The following is a 22,988-nucleotide window of genomic DNA, read 5'->3' on the forward strand; positions in this document are numbered from 1 at the left end:
AGAAAAAGAAAAAGCAAAAAAAGAATTTCTTCTTTCTGATTGGATGACACTTGTGACTGGTATGTCTTCTGCTTGGAAGATGCCTTTTTTTTTTTTTTAAAGATTTTATTTACTTATTTTGAAAGCAAGAGAGGATGAGCAGTGTGGAGGAGCAGAGGGAGAGGGAAAAGCAGGCTCCCTACTGAGTAGGGAGCCCAATGTGGGGCTCGATCCCAGGACCCCGAAATCACAACCTGAGCCGAAGGCAGATGCCCAACTGACTGACCCACCCAGGTGCCCTGGAAGATGCCTATGATTTGGAAGAACAAGGTTGTTGGTTCAGGAAATCAAAATGCTGCCTTCTTAAAGGACTCAACACAAATTTGCTGTCTTTTTGAGGTGCTGGAAGCCTTGTATCGTCTGCAGTGGACCTCAACAGATGGGCTGGGGGTTCTGATTATATCACCTACGAGAGAACTGGCCTATCAGACCTTTGAGGTTCTCCGTAAAGTAGGAAAGAATCATGACTTTTCGGCTGGTCTCATCATTGGTGGAAAGGTTTGTCCTTTGTCTTTTTTTCTATAACTTTTATTGGAGCACAGTGACAGTTGATAGGAAAGAAATGGAGATTTCATTTAAACAGGTAGGCTGGTATCCTGGTGGTGTCACTGTTATCGAGGGTTCTGATTATCAATTTTGTGGGTCCAGAAAGTCCAGTACTGTGAGGGTATCTGAATTGATCAGGTTCTCTGAGATTAATGTACTCTAAAAGCCCTTAAATCTGGGATCCCTGGGTGGCGCAGCGGTTTAGCGCCTGCCTTTGGCCCAGGGCGCGATCCTGGAGACCCGGGATCGAATCCCACGTTGGGCTCCTGGTGCATGGAGCCTGCTTCTCCCTCTGCCTGTGTCTCTGCCTCTCTCTCTCTCTCTCTGTGTGACTATCATAAATAAATAAAAAATTAAAAAAAAAAAGGTTGTCATCCAGTTTGTCTCTTTTGCATGTATCTGTCCAGTTTTTTTAACATCATGAATAAAAGAGACTATCTTTTCCCCATTGTATATTCTTTTCACCTTTGTCATAGATTAGTTAATGTATGTGTGGGTTTATTTGTGGGCTCTGTATTCTACTACACTGATCTGTGTGTCCATTTCGTGCCACTAATATACTGTTTTGGTTACAATAGCTTTGTAATACAGTTTTTTTTTTTTTTTTTTGTATATTTTTTTATTGGTGTAATACAGTTTGAAATCTGGGATTGATACCTCCAGCTTTGTTCTTTTTTCTCAAGATTCTTTTGGCTATTTGAGGTCTTTGTGGTTTCATGCAAATTTTAGAATTCTTTGTTCTATTATTGTGAAAATACCATCCTTATTTCAATAGGGATTGCACTGAATCTGTAGATTGCTTTGGGTAGTATGGACATTTTAACAATATTTTTGCAATCTGTGAACTCGAGATACCTTTCTGTTTGTGTAGTCTTCAGTTTCTTTTATCAGTGTCTTAAAGTTTTCAGAGTACAGATTATTTTTATCTCCTTAGTTGTTAATTCCTAGGTATTTTATTAGTTTTTAGTGCAGTTGTAAATGGTACTGTTTTCTTAATCTCTTTCTAATTTCTTGTTATTAGTATATGGAAACACAACTGATTTCTATATGTTAATTTTGTATCTGTGACTTTACTGAATTCATGTATTATTAGTTCTCACACTTTTTTGGTTGAGTCTTCAGGGTTATTTATATATAATATCCTGTATCAGCAGATAGTGACAATTTTACTTCTTTTCTACTTGGATGCCTTTTATTTCTTTTTCTTGCCTAATTGCTCTGGCTAGGAAAAGTTTTTAGATTTTTTTATCATTGAGTATGATGTTAGTTTTGAATTTGTCATATGTGGACTTTATTTTATTGAGGTACATTCCTTCCATACCCACTTTGTTGAGAGTTTTTATCATGAATGGATGTTGAATTTGGTCATATGCTTTTTCTGCATCTATTGAGATTATACTTTGTTTTGTTAATGTGGTATATCATGTTGATTTGCAGATGTTGAACCATTCTTGCATCTGTGGAATAAATCTCACTTGATTGTGGTGTATGATTCTTATGATGTATTGTTGGATCTGGTTTGCTAATTATTTTTTATCATTTAAATATTTTCATCATATGTGTATTGTTTAACCTCCATCCCTTAGTTCCCCCATCTCTCTACCCACCTCCCCTCTATAGTTAAGAGTCTGTTTCTTGATTTGTCTTTCTTTTTCCTTTGCTCATTTGTTTTGTTTCTTAAATATCACATTCGAGTGATAGGATATGATATTTGCTTTTCTGAGACTTATTTGAGTTAGCATGATCAGCTCCATCCATGTCATTGCAAATGGCAAGATTTCATTCTTTTTTATAGCTGAGTAATATTCCATTGTATATATATACCACCTCTTCTTTATCAATCCATTTATCCTTTATCAGTGGACACTTGCGCTGTTTCCGTAATTTGGCATTTATAGATGATGCTTCTATTCAGGGGGCATGTATCCTTTTGAATTAGTATTTTTGTATTCTTTGTTTTTTTTTTTTTTTTTTTTTTTTAAAACATTTTTTTTATTTTTTTTTATTTATTTATGATAGGCACACAGTGAGAGAGAGAGAGGCAGAGACACAGGCAGAGGGAGAAGCAGGCTCCACGCACCGGGAGCCCGATGTGGGATTCGATCCCGGGTCTCCAGGATCGCGCCCTGGGCCAAAGGCAGGCGCCAAACCGCTGCGCCACCCAGGGATCCCTATTTTTGTATTCTTTGGGTAAATACCTAATGGTGCAATTGCTGGATCCTAGGGTAGTTCCATTTTTAACTTTTTTCTTTAAAGAGCTCGTTAGACAAAGTTGTCTAGTATTTTTTTTTTTAAGATTTTATTTATTAGAGTGTAAGTGCATGTTCAAGCAGGGGGAGGGGCAGAGGTGGAGGGAGAAGGACAGGGAAGACTCTGCATTGAGCACAGAGTCCTATGTGGGGCTTGATCATCTGCTCAGAGTCTAAATCAAGAGTCCAGTGCTTAGCCAACTGAGCCACCTAGGCACTCTTATTTTTAACTTTTTGTGGAACCTCCATACTGTTTTCCAAAGTGGCTGTACCAGTTTGCATTCCAACCAGTAGGGCAAAAGTGTTTTCCTTCTTCCACATTCTCACCAGCACCTGTTGTTTTCTCGTGTTGTTGATTTTAGCCATTTTGACAGGTGTGAGGAGATAGCTCATTGTAGTTTTGATTTGTATTTCTCTGATGATGAGTGATGTTAAACATCTTTTCATGTGTCTGTTGGCTATCTATATGTCCCTCTTTGGGAAAATGATGGTCTTCTGCCCATTTATTTTTATTTATTTATTTATTTATTTATTTATTTATATTTTTTAATAATAAATTTATTTTTTATTGGTGTTCAATTTGCCAACATACAGAATAACACCCAGTGCTCATCCCATCAAGTGCCCCCCTCAGTGCCCTCCACCCAGTCACCCCCACCCCCTGCCCTCCTCCCCTTCCACTACCCCTAGTTCATTTCCCAGAGTTAGGAGTCTTCCATGTTCTGTCTCCCTTTCTGATATTTCCCACTTATTTTTTCTCCTTTCCCCTTTATTCCCTTTCACTATTATTTATATTCCCCAAATGAATGAGACCATATAATTTTTGTCCTTCTCCGTTTGACTTATTTCACTCAGCATAATACCCTCCAGTTCCATCCACGTTGAAGCAAATGGTGGGTATTTGTCGTTTTTAATGGCTGAGTAATATTCCATTGTTATACATAAACCACATCTTCTTTATCCATTCATCTTTCGATGGACACCGAGGCTCCTTCCACAGTTTTTCTGCCCATTTTTAAATTGGATTATTTGAGTATTGAGTTGTATCCGTTCTTTATATATTGGATACTAACCCTTATTTGATATGTCATTGGTAAATATCTTCTCTCATTCCATAGGTTGCCTTTTAGTTTTGTTGATTGTTTCTGTTGTGCAGAAACTTTTTATTTTGATATAGTCTCAGTAGTTTATTTTGATATAGTCTCAGTAGTTTGCTTTTATTTTACTTGCCTTAGGCACATCTAGAAAAATGTTGCTATGGCTGATGTCAGAGATTTGCCTGTGCTCTCTTCAAGAATTTTTATGGTTTCAGGTCTCACATTTAGGTCTCTAATCCATTTTGAGTTTATTTTTGTGTATGGTATAAGAAATAGCTCTAGTTTAATTCTTTTGCATGTGGCTGTCTGGTTTTCCCAATACTACTTCTTAGATTGATTTTTTTCCATTGGATAGTCTTTCCTACTTTGTCAAAAATTAATTAGCCATATCATTGTGGGTTGATTTCAGGGTATTATTCCTTTGATCTGTGTGTCTGTTTTTATGCCAATACCATACTGTTTTAGCATAACTTGAAATCTGGAATTGTGATACTTCCGTTTTTTTTGTTTGTTTGTTTTAAGATTGCTTTGGCTACTCAAGGTCTTTTGTGATTCCATACAAATTTTAGGATTATTTTTTCTAGTTCAGTGAAAAATGCTGTTGGGATTTTGATACGGATTGTATTAAGTCTGAGTTTGCTAGTATTTTGCTGAGGGTTTTTGCATCTGTGTTTATCAGAGATAGTGATCTATAGTTTTCTTTTTTTGTGGTGTTATTATCTGGTTTTGGTTTCTGGGTGATGCTGGTCATATGAAATGAGTTTGGGAGTGTGCATTCCTCTTCAATTTTTGGGAGCTGTTTGAGGAAGATAGGTACTAACTCTTCTTTCAATATTAGAACTTACCTGTGAAGCTGCCTGGTCCTGGACTTTTGTTTTTTGGGAGTTTTAAAATTATTGATTCTGTTTCATTACTTGTAATTTGTCTTTTCAGGTTATCTATTTCTCTGTGATTCAGTCTTAGAAAGTTGAGTGTTTTTAGGAATTTGTTGTTACCTAGATTTCTCAGCTTGTTGTAATTCTAGTTTTTTATAATTTGTATTTCTGTGGTATTGGTTATAACTTCATTTGTAATTTTTTTGGGGGATTTTTCTCTTTCTTGATGAGTGTGGTAAGGAGTTTATCAATTTTTAAAAAGTCTTTTCACAAAACCAGCTTTCATTCTATTTTTTTTTAAAGACTTTATTTGAGAGAGAGAGAGAGAGGAGGAGATAGAAGAGAGTCAGAGGGAGAAGGACAGGCAGACTCCCTGCTGAGCAGGGAGCCCAACACTGGGCTTGATCCTAGGACCCCGGGATCATGACTTGAGTTGAAGGCAGATGCTTCACTGACTGAGCCACCCAGGTGTCCCCTTCTATTGTTTTTTGAGACTCTGTTTCATTTATTTCCACTCTGATCTTTATATTCTTACTTCTAATAACTTGGGGCTTTAGCCGTGCATTTTCTGTTACCTGTCAGTGTAAAGTTAAATTGTTTATCTTGAGATTTTTCTTGTTTTTTGAGTTAGGCCAGTATCACTGTGATGGTTGATAATGATTTCAATCTTCAATTTGAGATTTGTTTTGTGGCTTAACATGTGATCTGTTTTGGAGAATGTTATATTTACACTCGAAAAGTATGTGTATTCTGCAATTTTTAGATGAAATGTTTTGTATATACCTGTTAAGTAGATGTGATATGATGTTTTTGTTTTTTAAAGATTTTATTTACTCATTTGAGAGAGAGAGCATGCACATGTGAGCAGGGGAGGGGGCAGAGGGAGAAGCAGACTCCCCACTGAGCAGGGAACCAGATGTGGGACTTGATCCCCAGACTCAGATCATGACCTGAACTGAAGGCAGATGATTAACCAACTGAGCCACCCAGGCACCTCTAATGTATTAAGTCCAGTGTTTTCTCATTTGTTTTCTGTCCAGATAATCCATATGTAAGTGGGGTCTTAAAGTCCCCTACTATTTGTGTATTGCTATCTATTTCTCCCTTTATGTCTGTTAATATTTTTTGTATTTAGGTGCATCTATGTTTGGTGTAAAATATTTATGAATGTTATATCCTCTTTTCGGGTTGATACCTTTATCATTATAAAGTAAATACCTTTTTTTTGTCTTTTGTTATGGTCATTGTTTTAAAGTAAGTTTTGTCTGATACTCTAGCTTTTTGGAGTAGAAGATGGTTTTGAGGAATGTTGATTTTAGCTCATGGTGGAACCTGCTGTGCAACTTGTGCTCTACTTTCTAGTATACCTGGAATACTTGCTTCTACTGGAGTTTCTTCTAGACTGTGAAGATAATACTTGAACTCTTGAATTGATATGCAGACATACTCAAAGGAAGAGTAGCATTACAAACCTTACATATTCATGTACCTGTCACCCATCTTTAAGGACTAACATTCTGTGGTTCTTGTTTCAAGGACACAACTTCTAGAACATAGAGTGCTCAGCCCACTTCCTCTTCCACCCCCTCCCCACCCCCCAATCCACAAAGTGCAGTGAATGATGTTGGAGAGCTTCCCCACTGCCTCTGGTTCTGGCTTAAATAATGGCAGTGATTCCATGGTAAGTCAGTTCTGGCAGATGTAAAGAGAGTTGAAGACTTGGAGCATTTATAGAAAATTTTTCTTGGCCTCAGAATCCTGGGTATAATTAAGAATCTAGTGCACTCTGAGCTCTTTAGGACTTCACTTAGGACTTTTGTTTGCCCAGAAATTTGGACATGTTGCAGAAATATAAGGGGGAAATCCTGTCTCTTTGTAGCATAGCTACTTGCTATGATGAAATGATACATGCAGATGGCTTTTATAGTTTTGATATACAGGCTGCTCATGATGTGTCTGTGTAATCAAAAGAAACAACTGTTTTCAGGATCTGAAACATGAAGCTGAGAGGATCAATAACATAAATATACTTGTTTGCACTCCGGGTCGACTTCTTCAACACATGGATGAGACGATATGTTTTCATGCTACCAATCTCCAAATGTTAGGTGAGTCTAATGAATTTCCAATGAAACAATCTGAGACCTAGGAGAGAAACCTCATAAATTTTAATGACAAATTTTTATTTTATTTTTTCCTTTATTTATTTTTAAAATATTTATTTATTCATGAGAGACACACAGAGAGGCACAGAGACATAGGCAGAAGGAGAAGCAGGCTCCCGGTGGGGCACCCAACATGGAGCCACGCAGGTGTCCTAATGATAGAAATTTTTAATCTTAATATTTATGTAATAAAACATCTGAGAAATAACTTGAAACAATATTTTGGCATAGGGATTCTAAACCTAGAGAGTACTAGACTTTTTTTAAACAAAATGGTCAGAAGAATATAAGTAGTTGTATATGAAATTAGACACTTCAGTAGTTGACACTGCTAAGAATTTATCTTTTAAGATATATGCACTTTTGATGATATTACCTAATGTAGCTATTTTTTTCTGAACAGCTCTGTACTTTGGAATAGTTCTAGATTTACAGGTGCAGTGATAATACAGGGAGTTCCTTTATGCCCCTCCCCAGTTTCCATGTATAATGTCTTACACAACTGTGGTACTTTTGTTAAAATGAAGATTAACATTGATCGTTATATAAATTACAGACTTTAGTTGGATTTCACCACTTTTTCCACTAATGCCCTTTTTTTCTCTTCTAGAATCCTGTGCAGGATACTAGATTACATTTAGCCTAATGTATATTTTAAATACTGTAGTTCACCTTGAATTTTCTCTTTTTAGTTCTTGATGAAGCAGATAGAATCTTGGATATGGGCTTTGCTGACACCATGAATGCTATTATTGAAAATCTTCCCAAGAAACGTCAGACTTTACTTTTTTCAGCAACACAAACCAAATCTGTAAAGGACCTTGCACGCTTGAGTTTGAAAAACCCTGAGTATATCTGGGTTCATGAAAAAGCAAAATATAGGTATGTACTATTTGAAACCATATTTGATTTAGTCAGAAAAATCAATGTTCTTTTTAGTATAATAATTCAACATTTTAAATTAATGCTTTTTTAGGAAACTAGACATCATTTTATGGGTTATGAATTGTGGGAAGCAGAATAAAATATACTATTTAAAATTATTTAAATATTTGATGCACATTTAAATGTTGGAATACTCTAATGCTGTCTTTTTCAAAATGTGGTCTGAGGAACAAATATCTTTCTGTAAGATGTTAACATGTTAACAGCTATTTATTAATAACTACTTCTGCATAAAATGAGGGGCAATGGGGTTGTGTGGCTGTGTGGGAAATGGGTTTGGGGAAATAGATTTTATTTATTTTATTTTATTTTATTTTATTTTAATTTTATTTTATTTTATTTTTGGGAAATAGATTTTAAAGAGTATTTTGACACAAGTGGAAGTTTGTGTATGTATCATTGTAGACTGTGAACATACCTGACTTGTAGAAATATTTTCTAGTCAGGGTCTCAATATGGATTCAACCCTACCATTATCTCTATCATGACTTCTCTTTCTTCCTATGAAATGTTAGTCTAAAAAGAAATAGATTGGGGAAAATGCTGGGTTATCCACTTGGAAAGTTTTCAAGTGTTGGGAATATGGGCCTTGAGGTCCACATTAACTTGGTTCCGCTAATAGATGTCTAGGATTAAAGATAGCCTTAGGAGAGGCCAGACTCCGTGCTTCCAGGTGATCTTAATGGATGAACTTTGGTATCTTTGGTTATCAAGAACTCGAGAATGGCATAGCAAGAGATTCTTGAGGTAGTTTACTCCTTAGCTTAGTGGAGTAGACAGTGGTCCTTGTTTATAAGGTTGTATTGAGATAGCTATTGAAATTCTTGGTACAATTAATAATCTAAAGATTGTCTAGGTCTTTAGATTTTCTCTGTTCTTTTTCTATTTGTTTTCTGCCTATTTTCAAGACTCTTTAGTGTTTTTACAGGACACGAATTTTTTAATCATTAGGGAGTCTCTAAAACTGTGCATAAGTTAATTGTACATAGTACCCTTGTTGCCAATTTCTGTAGATAACAATGAGCTATTATCTATAGATCAGTTAGAAAAAATTGAATGCAAATACTATACATTTCATAGATGATTTTTTAAAAATTTTATTGTTTTAGAGAGAAAGAGAGCATGAGTGGGGGGGAGGGGTAGAGGGAGAGAGAGAGAGAATCTCAAATCGACCCTGCAATGAGTGTGGAGTGCATTGCAGAACTCAGTATCATGACCCTGAGATCATGACCTGCCCCAAACTAAAAGTCAGACACTTAACTGACTGAGCCACCTAGGCAACCCTATAAATGATTTTTGAAATGCAGTTCCATCACTTATAAAAAATGGGGCTTTCAGAAACCATGTCTCCAGTGACATAATTGACAACTGCAGGCTGTATGGTAATGACTGTGGCACTCTCTAATCTCCTGTTCACCAGAGTGCTACAAAAAGCAGACTTGTGAATTTTGTCTCATGTCATTATTGAAGTTTCTTCTCTAGCTATTAATTTGGTTAATACACCATAGGAAAATCATAGTCAAGAATATTTTTAAGGGCCACTGTCTTGGGTCCCCTCCCTCTTTTGGAGTTTTGTACTATTGTTCAATAAACTTGATTTGCTTCCCACTTAAAAAAAAAAAATTAAGGCACTATAGAATATCTGCTCTCAAATTGTGAAGGACCAGAAAAGTAATTTAAAAGTTAGATCTTTCTGAAGTTGTGTATTAGAGTATACTTAGAAACAGTATACCAGTATGTTTTCTTTATATTGCTATTGTAGTGAAATGGTGCTTCTAATGATTTTTTTTTTTCTTTGAGAAAAAATTGTCTTTAGATCATGGTAATTTGCTGTTTTACGGTGAATATAAGTTGAATTCTGTGGTGAATTATGAACCATTTCAAATTCAAGATGGATATGCTGAGCTTATGTTATTAGGTGCATACAAATGTAATATTACATTTCCTGTTAGCGTAATTAACCATTAGGAAATGTTGCTCTTTATCTTTACTAATGCTTTTTGCCTTGAAGTCTAGTTTGATCTTAGTCTCCCTATAGCAGCTTTCTCTAGGTTCATGTTTGCATGGTGAGTCTTTCTCTGTTCACTTACTCTGTACATTATATATGCCCTTATGTTATAGATTTGACTTTGTAAGCAACATATGGTTTTATCAGGTAGGTTAATTCCTTTGCAACTGGAGAATTTAGTTCATTGACCTGTGACTTACCATAATAGGTAATAGTTTTTACCCCTTTCCACTGTGTCTTCCTTGTGAAGTATTTTAGTTTCATACATTTTAAACTCCATAAGCTGTTAGTAATTACTTTTTGAAACACGAATATTTATTTAGATCTATCCAAATAGTTATTCTTTATGATATTTTTATTTCTTAAAAGAATTTCCTTTTATTCTTTGGGTTTGGGTTTACTAGTGGAAAAATTCTGTTTGGACTTTTCTGAGAACTTCTTTATTTCTTCTTTACTCTTGAAGGATATCTTGGCAGGTTTTTTCTTCACAGATACCTTTCTGTTGGTCTAACATAACTTTTGTTATTTCAGAGTTAGCTACAATTTTCTTGTTCCTTTGAAGGTATTGTGTATTGTTTAGGATTTTCTTATCTTTGATTCTTAGTTAAACCATGAATGATTTTATTTATTTATTTATTTATCATTCATTCATTCATTCATTCATTCGTTTGTTGGCAGGTAGATGTTGTAAGGACAGATGACCCTGATCTGGGCTACCCTGGCTTTTAGACTCTGGGACTGTTGTATTTCTGTTCTTCTTAGAGCCCTGGCTGGGTATTGACCTTCTGGAGGTCTCCGCTGAAAGGTGTGGGTATTTACCAGAGCACTTCCATCCTGGCAGGCTCTGAACTTCAGAGCCCTGAGACTGCCAGGATCTCTGGTCAGCTCTGAGCTTCCCAGTTGTTGCTTTTTGCTTGTTTTCATTCATTTTGGTGTGTGTGTGTTTAGGAGTTGTCACACTTCTCGTGGGACAATTGAATGAAGAATTTAAGATCCAGTGTTTTTTTTTTTTTTTTTTTGGTTTCTTCTCTCTGGGATTTTGGACTGCCGTATTTAGGCAGAAGGTTGCTATTCCACCTCACACCTGCCTTGCAAATCAGCAGATGCTTTTTTTTTTTTTTTTTTATTTATGATAGTCACAGAGAGAGAGAGAGAGAGGCAGAGACATAGGCAGAGGGAGAAGCAGGCTCCATGCACTAGAAGCCCGATGTGGGATTCGATCCCGGGTCTCCAGGATCGCGCTCTGGGCCAAAGGCAGGCGCTAAACTGCTGCGCCACCCAGGGATTCCCCCAAATGCTTTGAAGGAAAAGTGGAAATTACTCTGGGGCTTGCCTCAGGGCATGTCTGTTTATTTTTCTGTACTTTAAGTCCTTAGACACCTTGCTTGCTCTCTGATGCCTTCTGTTGTTTTTGTTTTATGCTGAATCCAGGCTTTATATTAGCACTAGAGGCCTTCAAAATGTTAATCTGATATGGACAACCCCTTTAAGGCAGGAATGATAGCTTTTTAACCTTAAAGTTTTAGCAGCCAGTGATGGTTATTGCCTAGATCCTTTATTTCATTATGATTTGCAAAATTGTGATAACTGATTCTATTTTTAATTTCTAAGAAGTTCTCTTTCGCAGTATGTGTATGTATATATGTATGAGAAATTTGTTGGAGAGGCATGCTGCTGTTAATAGTTTCCTAATTTTTTTTTTCTTTTTTGGTGGGTCTGGATTTTAAAGTTAACTGATATGGCATATTTTTAATGTTTTTTTTTCCTCTTATTTCCATAAGCACCCCTGCCACTTTGGAACAGAACTACATAGTTTGTGAGCTGCAGCAAAAAATAAGTGTGTTATATTCCTTTTTGAGAAGCCACCTGAAGAAGAAAAGTATTGTATTTTTCTCCAGTTGTAAAGAGGTACTGAATGATTAAGTAATTGACGTTGAATCATCCCTTTTAAAATAGCAAGTTTCAGTTAGATAAATAGCAGTTTCTTCTGTTTTAATAAATACAGTGCTAGACATGGTAAAGAATATGATAAACAGGTGTAGTATCCCTCAGTGAATACTGGTAGAACAAACCATTCATTGAATGGCTAGATGAACCACAGGTCTTTATAATCTGACACCCACCCTCTATGAATACTGAACTGAGTATGCTATATATTTCCATGCTTTGATGCCCTGATGCTCTCAGGCATGCCCTCTCTGCATTCCTTTACACTAATGGCTGAGGGAGTGGTGGATGTCCTTTGAGGCTAAGCTCAAATGTTACATCTGGGGATCCTTCTCTAATACTCTGGAACTCCTTGTTAGAATCAGTGGGTTCCTCCCCTATCATTCTATAGTGTGTATGACTTTAATGCAGTTACACATTTGTTTAATATTAGCCGTTTGCTGTGAATGAAGGATTCAGTGATAAATAAGAATACTTGTCTCTTCCCTTAAAGAGAAGGCACCTTAAGTGATTTTTATGTCACTTTCCTCTCTATATTTAAGATTACCTGAGGATATATAGTTGTTGGCATATAATAGATAGATTCTAGATTTATAGGTTTTTGAATACTTAATGTGGTAAATATGCCATTAAGTTACCCTCCAGCTTATGGGGAAGATAAGTGGTGGTCTTTCTGTTGTACTCTTTTTTTAGGAAACCTCTTCATTTCCATGGCTTTAAATGCCATTTGTGTTCTAACAACTGCCACACTGACATCTCAAGCCCTGACCACTCTCCTGAGCCCCAGAGTTATGTATCCACTTGAATACTAGAGATTTCCAGTTGAGTGTCTTGAGGGCGTCTCAAGTTTAAAATAAGAACAATTTAAGATTTCATTTCCTGAAGATTATTCCCTCCCATCTCTTCCCCATTCTAAATGACTGAATCCTTAATTGTTGCCTGTCTTCAGCTTATTGTCAGTATTTTGATAACTCTCATTACCTCTACCACCTCTCACCACACCTCATGCTACAGCTAAGTCTAAGCTATACTAACCTTTCTCTTACTCGTGGCTGGTCTCTTCATTCTCACAGTTTCTTTCCTATAGTTATTGTACATTCTAGCCAGAATGATCTTAGAAAATCATCTGCCTCAGCGAGTTTTTTTCAAGAGCAAGAATTCAATCAGTTTTGACTCTGGAGATGGAAACTGCAGAAAAATTTTCATGAACTCTGTTCACACCTCTAAGTTTACATATGCACTTTTTTGAGCTTAGTTTACCTGTATCTGTCATCTGCAGGTTCACCTTTCTCCTCTACCCTTTTCATGATAGCCCTTTTAAAACTGCAAAAGAAAGGCACAAGTCCGACTATATCTAATCCTACTGGTGCATTGTCTTAGGACCTGAGAACCTTCCTGGCACCAGGGGGATTGCTGTTTAGAAAGTGAATGGCTTTAAGAACAAGCCAACAAATTTAGTTGGCTTACATTCTTTACTTAGAATTTGTAGGGAGACTTAATGGACTTACTAGTTGATGGATTATTATAAATTTTCTTTATCATCATTTTGAAATATAGGCATTTAGGGCAGCCTGGGTGGCTCAGCGTTTTAGCACTGCCTTCATCCCAGAGTGTGACCCTGGAGTCCTGGGATCAAGTCCCGCATCGGGCTCCCTGTATGGAGCCTGCTTCTCCCTCTGCCTGTGTCTCTGCCTCTTTCTCTCTCTCTCTGTGTCTCTCATGAATAAATAAAATCTTAAAAAAAAAAAAAAAGAAATATAGGTGTTCAATGAAGTAAGGTTCTTTCCAGTACATTTTCTTTTCTTTTTTTTGAACTTATTTTTAAAATTCCAGTATAATTTTACATATGGAGTTACGTTAGTTTCAGGTGTGTAATATAGTGGTTCAATAATTCTGTATATTAACTCACTGCTCACCATGGTAAGTGTACTTAATCTTCTTCACCTGTTTAACCCACCCACCCTCTGGCAACCACTAGTTCTCCATATTTAAGAGTATGGTTTTTTTGTCTGTTTCTGCCTTTGTTTGCTTGTTCTCTTAAATTCCACATTCGTGAAATCATATGGCTTATATCTTTCTCTGACTTATTTCACTTAATATTATACCTTGTAAATCCATCCATGTTGTTGCAAATGGAAGATCTTATTCTTTTTTATGGCTGAGTAATATTCCATTGTATATATGTATTGCCTATTTTTAATCCATTTTTTTCTGCAGGGACACTGTGCTTACCCTGTCTTGGCTATTGTAAACAATGCTGTAATAAACAGGGATGCATGTATTTTTTTGAATTAGTATTTTGTTTACTTTGGGTAAATACCCTGTAGTGGAATTGCTGGATCATTTGGTAATTCTATTTTTAATTTTTTGAGGAGCCTCCACACTATTTTTTTTTTAGAGATTTTATTTATTTATTTATTCATCAGAGAGAGAGAGAGGCAGAGACACAGGCAGAGGGAGAAACAGGCTCCATCCCGGGAGCCTGACATGGGACCCGATCCTGGGTCCCCAGGATCATACCCTGGGCTGAAGGTGGCGCTAAACCGCTGAGCCACCAGGGCTGCCCACCTCCACACTATTTTCCACAGTGGCTATACCAGTTTGTGTTCCCACCAACAGTGTACCACAGTTCTTCCAGTACGTGTTCTGTATTTTTGTGAAGAGATTTTCCTAACATGCATATTAGAGAAAATAGGAATAAAATAATATGATACTCTACCTCAGTGTACCAATTAGTATGCATTTGTTATCATTTAAACTAAAGAGAAGTAACAATCAGTTCCATTTACTTCCATATATGAAGAGATGTAATAACATCCAATGTTGTATAACAAAATTATTATCTATTAGTTTGTTTTGCCTTTTGTTTTTTAAAAAGATTTATTTATTTAGAGAGAGCATGCATGTGGGGGGTGCAGAAGGAGATGGAGAGAGAGAATCTCAAGAATACTCCCTGCTGAGCAGGGAGCCTGCTGCAGGGCCTCAGTTCCATGACCCTGATATCATGACCTGAGCTGGAGGCAGACGCTTAACTGACTGAGCCATCCAGGCACCTCTCTGTTTTTCTTTTTATCCAATTCTAACATTACTTGTTCTGGTTAGTTCTACACTAATGTAGTAGTAGCTCAGCCTGAAAATTTTTAATGCTTTATTGTAGAAAGTTGTAAAAAGTTTAAGATAATCAAAAGACTTTGAAGCATTAAACTATTAAAGTAAAATTCTGTGGGGTCAGAAAGTTGACATAGGAGTTCAGGAAGGAAAAAAATGCAAAATTTCTTTGTCTTGAGGAGTTTATTTTGTGTTTAATTTTTTTCTAGGACTTAATTTTTTTATGGCGGTTTTAAGTTCACAGAAAAGTTTAGGACCTTCTTTCACACAGGCATGGCTTTTATTATTTATTTTCTTAAAGATTTTATTTATTTGAGAGGGAGAGCAAGAGAGCTCGAGAGAGCACAAGACCAGGGGGAGGGAGAAGCAGACTCCCCTGTGAGCAGGGAGCCCATGTGGGGCTCTATCCCAGGATGCTGTGTTTGTGACCTGAGCCCAAGGCAGACAGACATTTAAGCAACTAAGCCACATAGATGACCCATGGTCTTCATTATTTTTACATATTTTAAAAATGATTGTGGATATCAAATTGCTCTGCTACTTAGAATCTACTGGGTACATGTATAAGAAGTTTATTTTAAATTCTGAACATTTAATATATCCGAAATTACATTTTTTGCAGCTAGTTACATTTGGAAAAATGTCAGCTATCAAGTCGAAAACAAAAGGGGAGCATAGTTTTTAAAAAGTTCTCACAGGACATAATGTGAGCAAAAAATGCTTGAAGACCTCAATTCTAGACTGCATTTCCCTTTCTCTGCTTTTTTTAATTAGTGAAACTTGTGCTCCTTAAAGCAGTTTTGCTGTTCATCTCAGCTTGCTGTGCTGCTGCTATCTGGAAGAACCAATCTTCTTTCTCTGTTCGTGCCCAGGTTCAGTATCTGTACCGAGTGTTCTGCCGGCTACGTCCTGGCATCTCTATCCTTGCCCTGCACGGCCGCCAGCAGCAGATGAGAAGAATGGAAGTCTACAATGAATTTGTCCGCAAGAGATCCGCAGTGCTCTTTGCTACTGATATCGCTGCCAGGGGCCTGGGTAAGAGCTTAGCAGAAAATATTCTGGGATCATGGGATATAGAATTTGCTTATAAATGGATGGATTTGGGAATTCAAGTTGTTTCACTCAAATAATTGGGCCACTTTTTCTTAGAAAAACAAGTAAATTGAATTAAGGCTACATTGGTGAAAATTTTGGTTGTATTTTTGTCTTTGCTTATTATTTATGAAAATAATTCTAGAATCCTGAGGACCCCCCACAATCAAAGGAGGATAAAGGTTTAAAGATAGGAGGAAAAACTACTCTTGTTTCTTTGAAAATTGGAAACTTGGTAAAATATGACAACTTAACAAGAAAATTTGAAGTCAATTTTTTTTCACCAAGTGTTTTCAATTTAAAAACATAATGTATTGAAGCTTTCTAGAAGCCCATTGATACTATTTTACAGTTGGTAGCTTTGTGGTTGTGGAATGGGGTATGGAAGTGAATTACAGGATGTAGAGATATGAATATAAGACAAGAAAATAGGTAGTATTTTAAATTTTTCAGTTTATTTGTTAATGACTGCAGCAGATATTAAACACACATGAAGAATATGCCCAATATTACCCAGCTTTAGTGATGATTTTTTTTGTGGTCCCCTTTTTCTTCCTGTCTGCTTGTTTGTCTTGGAGTATTTTAAAGCATATCTCAGACATCATATCCGTTCATTCCCATGTGACTGAAGGCCTTAGCCAAGTATGCATATATTTTTAAAGCTCTCTAGCCTATATTGTTATCCAAGACTTTTAGTAAATTCAACATTTTGTATTTACCTTGTTTGGCCATGTAATTGTTTGCTGAGGGAAATTGTGTATCAGTTGTCTCTGATCTTGTACTTTTGTGTTAATAGTTAAGATTTGCTTAGTTTGTGATCCTAGTTATTATTTTTCTTAACTGTCCTAGCAGATGTCCCATGCTTATTACTTTTCTAACAGTTCAAACACAGCCTGTTTCTCTCTTGCAGCCTTCCATTGCCAACTCTTATCCAGACTGGTTGCTCCATAATCCTCCTGCATTTTTGTTATCCTGAGATGCTTCTATCCAGATCTCTTTCTTCCTCTTTCTTGATTTATTCTCTCATTTCATTTAAAAAATTTTTAAATGTCATTCTCTAGGGGTGCCTCGCAGGCTCAGTTGGTGGAGCATGTAACTCTTGGTCTTGGGGTTGTGGGTCTGTGTCCCACATTGGGTATAGAGATTGCTTAAAAAAAATTAATTAAAAAAAATTAAAAATCTCATTTTCTTATAGCTGCTTCAGTAAGGGTGCACAAGAAGTCAATTTGAGTTGTTACATACATTTCCTATTTTTTTTAAAGATTTTATTTATTTATTCATGAGAGGCACAGAGAGAGAGGCAGACATAGATAGAGGGAGGAGCAGGTTCCTTACAGGGAGCCCCATGTGGGATTCGATTCTGCAACTCCAGGATCATGCCCTGAGCCAAAGATAGACACTCAACCACTGCGCCACCAAGGCATCCTTCATTTTCTATTCTTGAATGATAGTTGGGATAGGAATAGAATTCTAGGTTGAAATAACTCTATAGTATTTGCAGTTATTTTTGTGTATAGTTTATACTCAGGACTACTTCAATATTATGGTACTTATTAGACCCACAATGATGTCTAATGTATTAGTAAACAAGCATATACATTACTATATCAGAAACTTCAGTAAATAAAAAAGCTTATAACTCCTTGCTATTATGTTTTACTTTATGCATTTAAAAACATTCTGAGAAGGGGTTCATAGGCTTTATTTATAGTACACAAATGTCAAAAACCTCTGTTCTAGATTGTTTTAAAAAGTTTATATGAATGTAAAAAAAAAAAAAAAAGTTTATATGAATGTATTGATAGGCAATACATAAAGTATTGAGTATATAAAAAGTTTACGTGAACAATGTTATATATGCTAATATAGGACTTGGCTTTTGAAGTCTTTTCATTTTTTTTTTTTAAGAAATCCCTATATCCAATGTAGGGCTCAAACTCACAGCCCCAAAATCAAGAATCACTCCACCAACTGAGCCTGCCAGGCACCCCAGATCTTTCCATGTTGACGTATAAAGATCCAGTGTGTTTTGTAGAGTGTCTCATGGTATGAATTTACCCATTCCTGGAATAATGAACATTGAAGTCTTTTTATTCTAAAAATGTGCAATGAATATTCTGACGCTCTGTTCTTAAGCATCCTTGAATTTCTTTAGAATACACCAGTACCGTTTTAAAACTTTATTAACTTTTTTTTTTAAATGAATTATCACATGTACATGGGTAAAAAATAAGGTACGAGTCCTAGTAGGCTCTATACTTCCTCACTCTTCAGGAGCAACTCTTTAAATTTCTGTTAGTCTTTTTTTTTGTATTTAGTTTTATATTTTGAAGTGATATTCTTACACTGTGCTTCTTAATTTACCAAATTTAGAAGAACTGCCAAATATTTCCTTTTGTTGGGATCCCTGGGTGGCTCAGTGGTTTGGCGCCTGTCTTTGGCCCAGGGCGCGATCCTGGAGTCCCGGTGATTGAGTCCCACGTTGGGCTCCTGGCATTGAGCCTGCTTCTCCCTCCTCCTGTGTCTCTGCCTCTCTCTCTCTATCACAAATAAATAAATAGATAAATCTTAAAATAAGATTTCCTTTTGTTATGTCTGTATCATTCTTCTTGTGGTATCCCCAATATTGTTTTTGGTTTTGTTTTGGTTTAGTGCTGAGCCCTTTTCTCTGTTATAGAAATTGATCTGAAATCCAAACAGTAAAATCCACAGATGATTAAAGGTAGTTGTTTTAAGGAGTTGGGAACAGGGTGTCTGGAAACAAATGAAAACTTCTGTAGCCAGATATGTGTACTGCATAATTATTGCTGAGAAATGAGAAAAGGGACTTAGACATCATTAATTCAAATGGAGATGGGAATAGCAAGGAAAGTAAAGTTTCATTTAAATTGGGAAACAAGTTTTATAGTTCACTAGGAGTCATGAGAAGTGGTTTCTTTTAGGTTATTAAATACCAGGGTATTTCATTATTTGTCTGACACAAAGCAATCTGTTCTGTGTCAGATACAAATAATGTTCATATTCAAACACTGTCAAAGGAGAATTGTTTATTATCTCTTGATTCATGCAGTTAATTTAATTTTTTATTATTTTATTTTTTTAAATTTTATTTATTTATTCATGACAGACACAGAGAGACAGAGGAACAGACATAGGTAGAGGGAGAAGCAGGCTCCATGCAGGGAGCCTGATGTGGGACTCGATCCCGGGTCTTCAGCATCAGGCCCTGGGCTGAAGGTGGCACTAAACCACTGAGCCACCTAGGGATCCCCTTGAAACTGATTTTCTAACTTGATGTTCTTTGTATACAGATTTCCCAGCTGTGAATTGGGTTCTTCAGTTTGATTGTCCAGAGGATGCCAACACATACATTCACAGAGCAGGTAGAACGGCCAGGTAGGTGTGCCCACTCGTTTCTTTGCTGTTGCAGTTGAGACATGTACGCTGTTGATAGGGTGCTAAGTGGTTAACATCTTTCTAGGTCGCATTTGGCAATGATTATTGAAGCCTGAGAGTTCTTCCTTTTGTTTCATGTTCCACATTCAGAAACTGATCTTAAGAAAACAGAGATGGGGAAAGTTTCAGTAAAGATGTTCATTTTATTGACTTTTGTAATGGTTAAGAATTGGAAACAACCTAAATAATAATAGGGTTATGAGTAATTATGATTAGCCACAGACGGACTGTTTCTTTGCATTTACCTTGTGCCATTTACTTTCTCATTGTAATTGGATGCATATTTATAACATGGTTGTCAGTGAGACATTGATCCTTGATGATGGCAGAGACACCACCTGTTGGTCTGCATGGTCCAACAGTTACTTCCAATTTTTAAGTTGCAACTTGAGCTGAATGGTTTCCCAGGGATGGCAGGATCTTTAGACCCAAGATTTATTTTTTAATTTTTTAAATTAAAAAAAAAAAAAAGATTTTATTTATTTATTAATGAGAGACACACAGAGAGAGAGAGAGGCAGAGACACAGGCAGAGGGAGAAGCAGGCTCCACGTAGGGAGCCTGATGTGGGACTCGATCCTGGGTCTCCAGAATCACACTTGGGGCTGAGAGGCAGCGCTAAACTTCTGGGCCACCGGGGCTGCCCTAGACCTAAGATTTAAACCATCTTGCAAGCAATGACTGCCATTCTCTAGCAGGCTTGCCTTGTGTCCCGTTTAGCAAATAGCCCCAAGTGTCCCCTGTCCCTTGTTTATCTGGTAAATCTCATTGGTGTGCAGTTATTTTAAATTTCTTTGAATCCACAGTTTTTGGATGGCTTTTTTTTTTTTTTTTTTAAAGATTTAATTTATTTATGAGAGAGACAGAGGGAGAAGCAGACACCCTGCAGAGAGCCTGATCTGGGACTTGATCCCAGGACCCTGGGATCATGACCTGAGCCAAAGGCAGATGCTCAACCGCTCAGCCACCCAGGTGCCCCGTTTTTTGGATCGCTTTAAAGATTTTTTTTTTTTTTTTTGGTTGTATCTGGTGAATTTTATATGTTTTGGCTGACATGAAGGTTTCTCAAGTCTTTTAGCAGCCTAGGGAGAAGCAGAGCTCTTCCTTCATTTTTAATTTTCATAACATATTTGATTGCTTAAACATTTTTTGACCGATTTACATTTACTTTGTGGGCCATTAAACATGGGCTATAATCAAAATGTAATCAAACACATTTCTTTTGATCAGTGTGAATAGAGAGACTAGTATAATAGTGAAAAATAAAGCTATTTAAAAATAGGATTTATATGCTACAGGGTGAAAAGTAAGCCTTTGTATTGCAATTAACAATATAATTTGAACAAGCAATGGAGTTAGAAGTGGGTTCTGTATATGGTGTCACTGTGCCTTCAGACACAGTTGGCCGTAGACTGATGACATTTTGATTTTCTTTATTTTTTTTTTCCATTTTGATTTCTAATGGGGTATGAGGAAATGGGACCTGAGTGGTAGAACAGATATCTTGCTTTCCATTTTATAGGAAGGTGGGTGGTGTATCGGTGATCTTTGTATTGGGTACACGTTTGGGTTATCTTACATAGTGAGATACTCAGAAGGTGATAAATAGTGGTTGGTGGAATGTTTCATGCTCTTCAGTAAACATGTAGCATGTATGAATTTGTACATGTACTCACGCACATTTGCATTCTAGATAAAGTGGAATATGACCCTTCACGAACATATAGCTTCAGGGGCACGTAGACTTGTTTAGTTATGCCGTTTGGTGTTGACATAGGGCAAGCAGGTATCTTTATGGAACACTTTAATTAATTAATTTTAAGATTTTATTTATTTATTCATGAGAGAGAGAGAAAGAGGCAGAGACACAGGCAGAGGGAGAAGCAGGCTCCTTGCAGGGAGCCTGATGTGGGACTCAATCCTGGGTCTTCAGGACCACGCCCTGGACTGAAGGTGATGCTAAACCACTGAGTCACCCAGGCTGCCCTATAGAACACTTTTAAATAGTATTTTAAAATTATTGTTCCTTTATGAAGATGATTGGATCATCTTATTGCATCAGAAAACAGTTCACCAAAGAGGCGTTATTTCAGGGTGTTTGGTTCCTGAGAGGTTGTTAAAAATTTTATGTAGTTGAACATGCCAGGGTGAACATTAAATTGTTCTAATGACATTGGAGATGAAGAGTAGGTACAGCAACATTATAATTGTGTTTGAAGAGAAAATACTAATTTGAAAAACTATTGTAATGCAACTTCTGCTGTTATTAATTTTTAAGGTACAAGTCTATTTGATCCCTCATAACCAATTAAAAATGTTTTGAATCGGCTCTTTTAGATGAGTAGTTAGTGGAAATGTTTAGGATATGCAATGCTTATTTTTTCTTGAGTTTAATAAAATAGTGAAATAGCAGTTTAAAAGTTGCCATTAATGGGCTTACAGATAATTAGAAAGTTTCGTGGGCCATGAGATGGGATAATTGAATTGATAAAGGCTAAATTAAAATTTAAAACTCATTAAAATCTTGTGTTTATGCTGTAATTAAAACTGTGTTGCCAGATAGTGTTTAGTTGTGGAATTGAGCTATAATATATGAATAGAGAGAAATGAATTCAGTGCTTTGTATCAAAATAGCTAAGGTTTGAGGAATCTGTTTTTCTTTTCTGTGTTTTAGCTAAGTGAAAGTAGTGATTCTGGTACTTGTCTTGAAGTACTTTGTTTTAATTTATTCACCTGAAATTCTCTTGATCCTTAGTATTGAGAAAAGTTTCATCTTTTTTCCTTAGCCATCCACACCCCTTTTAACAGAATGATCTCATTTAGAGACAAGTGAGGCAAGGAATATGAATATAATTTTATTAAGCTGTATTCTGAGGTGCATTGTATTTAAAAATGATTGTCTTTAGGGCCTGCAGTTCTTGGTACTCATAAAACCAGACTTTTCAATTTCTTTTTTTTTTTTTTTTTTAGTTATTTATGATAGTCACACAGAGAGAGAGAGAGAGAGAGAGAGAGAGAGGGGCAGAGACACAGGCAGAGGGAGAAGCAGGCTCCATGCACCGGGAGCCCGACGTGGGATTCGATCCTGGGTCTCCAGGATGGCGCCCTGGCCAAAGGCAGGCACAAAACCGCTGCGCCACCCAGGGATCCCCCCCCCCCTTTTTTTTTTTTTTAAGATTTTATTTATTCATGAGAGACACAGAGAGAGAGGCAGAGACATGGGCAGAGAGAAGCAGGCTCCATGCAGGGACCCCAATGTGGCACTCTATCCTGAGACTCCAGGATTACGTCCTGGGTGGAAGGCAGAGGCTAAACCTCTGAGCCACTCAGGCATCCCAAGGCTTTTCCATTTCTTATGGAAATTTGAAATTTCCATTTCAAATGCCCATTCGAAAACAGCAACAACAAAAAAAATTGGGAATAGAAGGTAGGTATATACTCCTCTTTTAAAAAAAAAATTGT

At 36.6% G+C, this 22,988-nt stretch overlaps 1 protein-coding gene across 3 annotated transcripts in view; it reads left to right on the top strand.

The window, feature by feature from the left end:
• Nucleotides 1–22,988, top strand: part of DDX10 (DEAD-box helicase 10) — a 252,528-nt gene that overhangs the window by 9,782 nt on the left and 219,758 nt on the right. For 2 of the 3 annotated variants that reach the window (XM_072821875.1, XM_072821874.1), the window contains exons 4-9: nt 379–537; nt 6,794–6,914; nt 7,664–7,853; nt 11,706–11,832; nt 15,852–16,014; nt 19,383–19,467. In XM_072821875.1, the coding sequence (XP_072677976.1) occupies nt 379–537; nt 6,794–6,914; nt 7,664–7,853; nt 11,706–11,832; nt 15,852–16,014; nt 19,383–19,467 (845 nt within the window). The remainder of the gene's footprint in view (nt 1–378; nt 538–6,793; nt 6,915–7,663; nt 7,854–11,705; nt 11,833–15,851; nt 16,015–19,382; nt 19,468–22,988) is intronic. The other variant, XM_072821876.1, reaches the window with a different exon arrangement.

This window comes from Canis lupus, chromosome 3 (assembly GCF_048164855.1).
Source record: "Canis lupus baileyi chromosome 3, mCanLup2.hap1, whole genome shotgun sequence".
Taxonomy (NCBI): domain Eukaryota; kingdom Metazoa; phylum Chordata; class Mammalia; order Carnivora; family Canidae; genus Canis; species Canis lupus.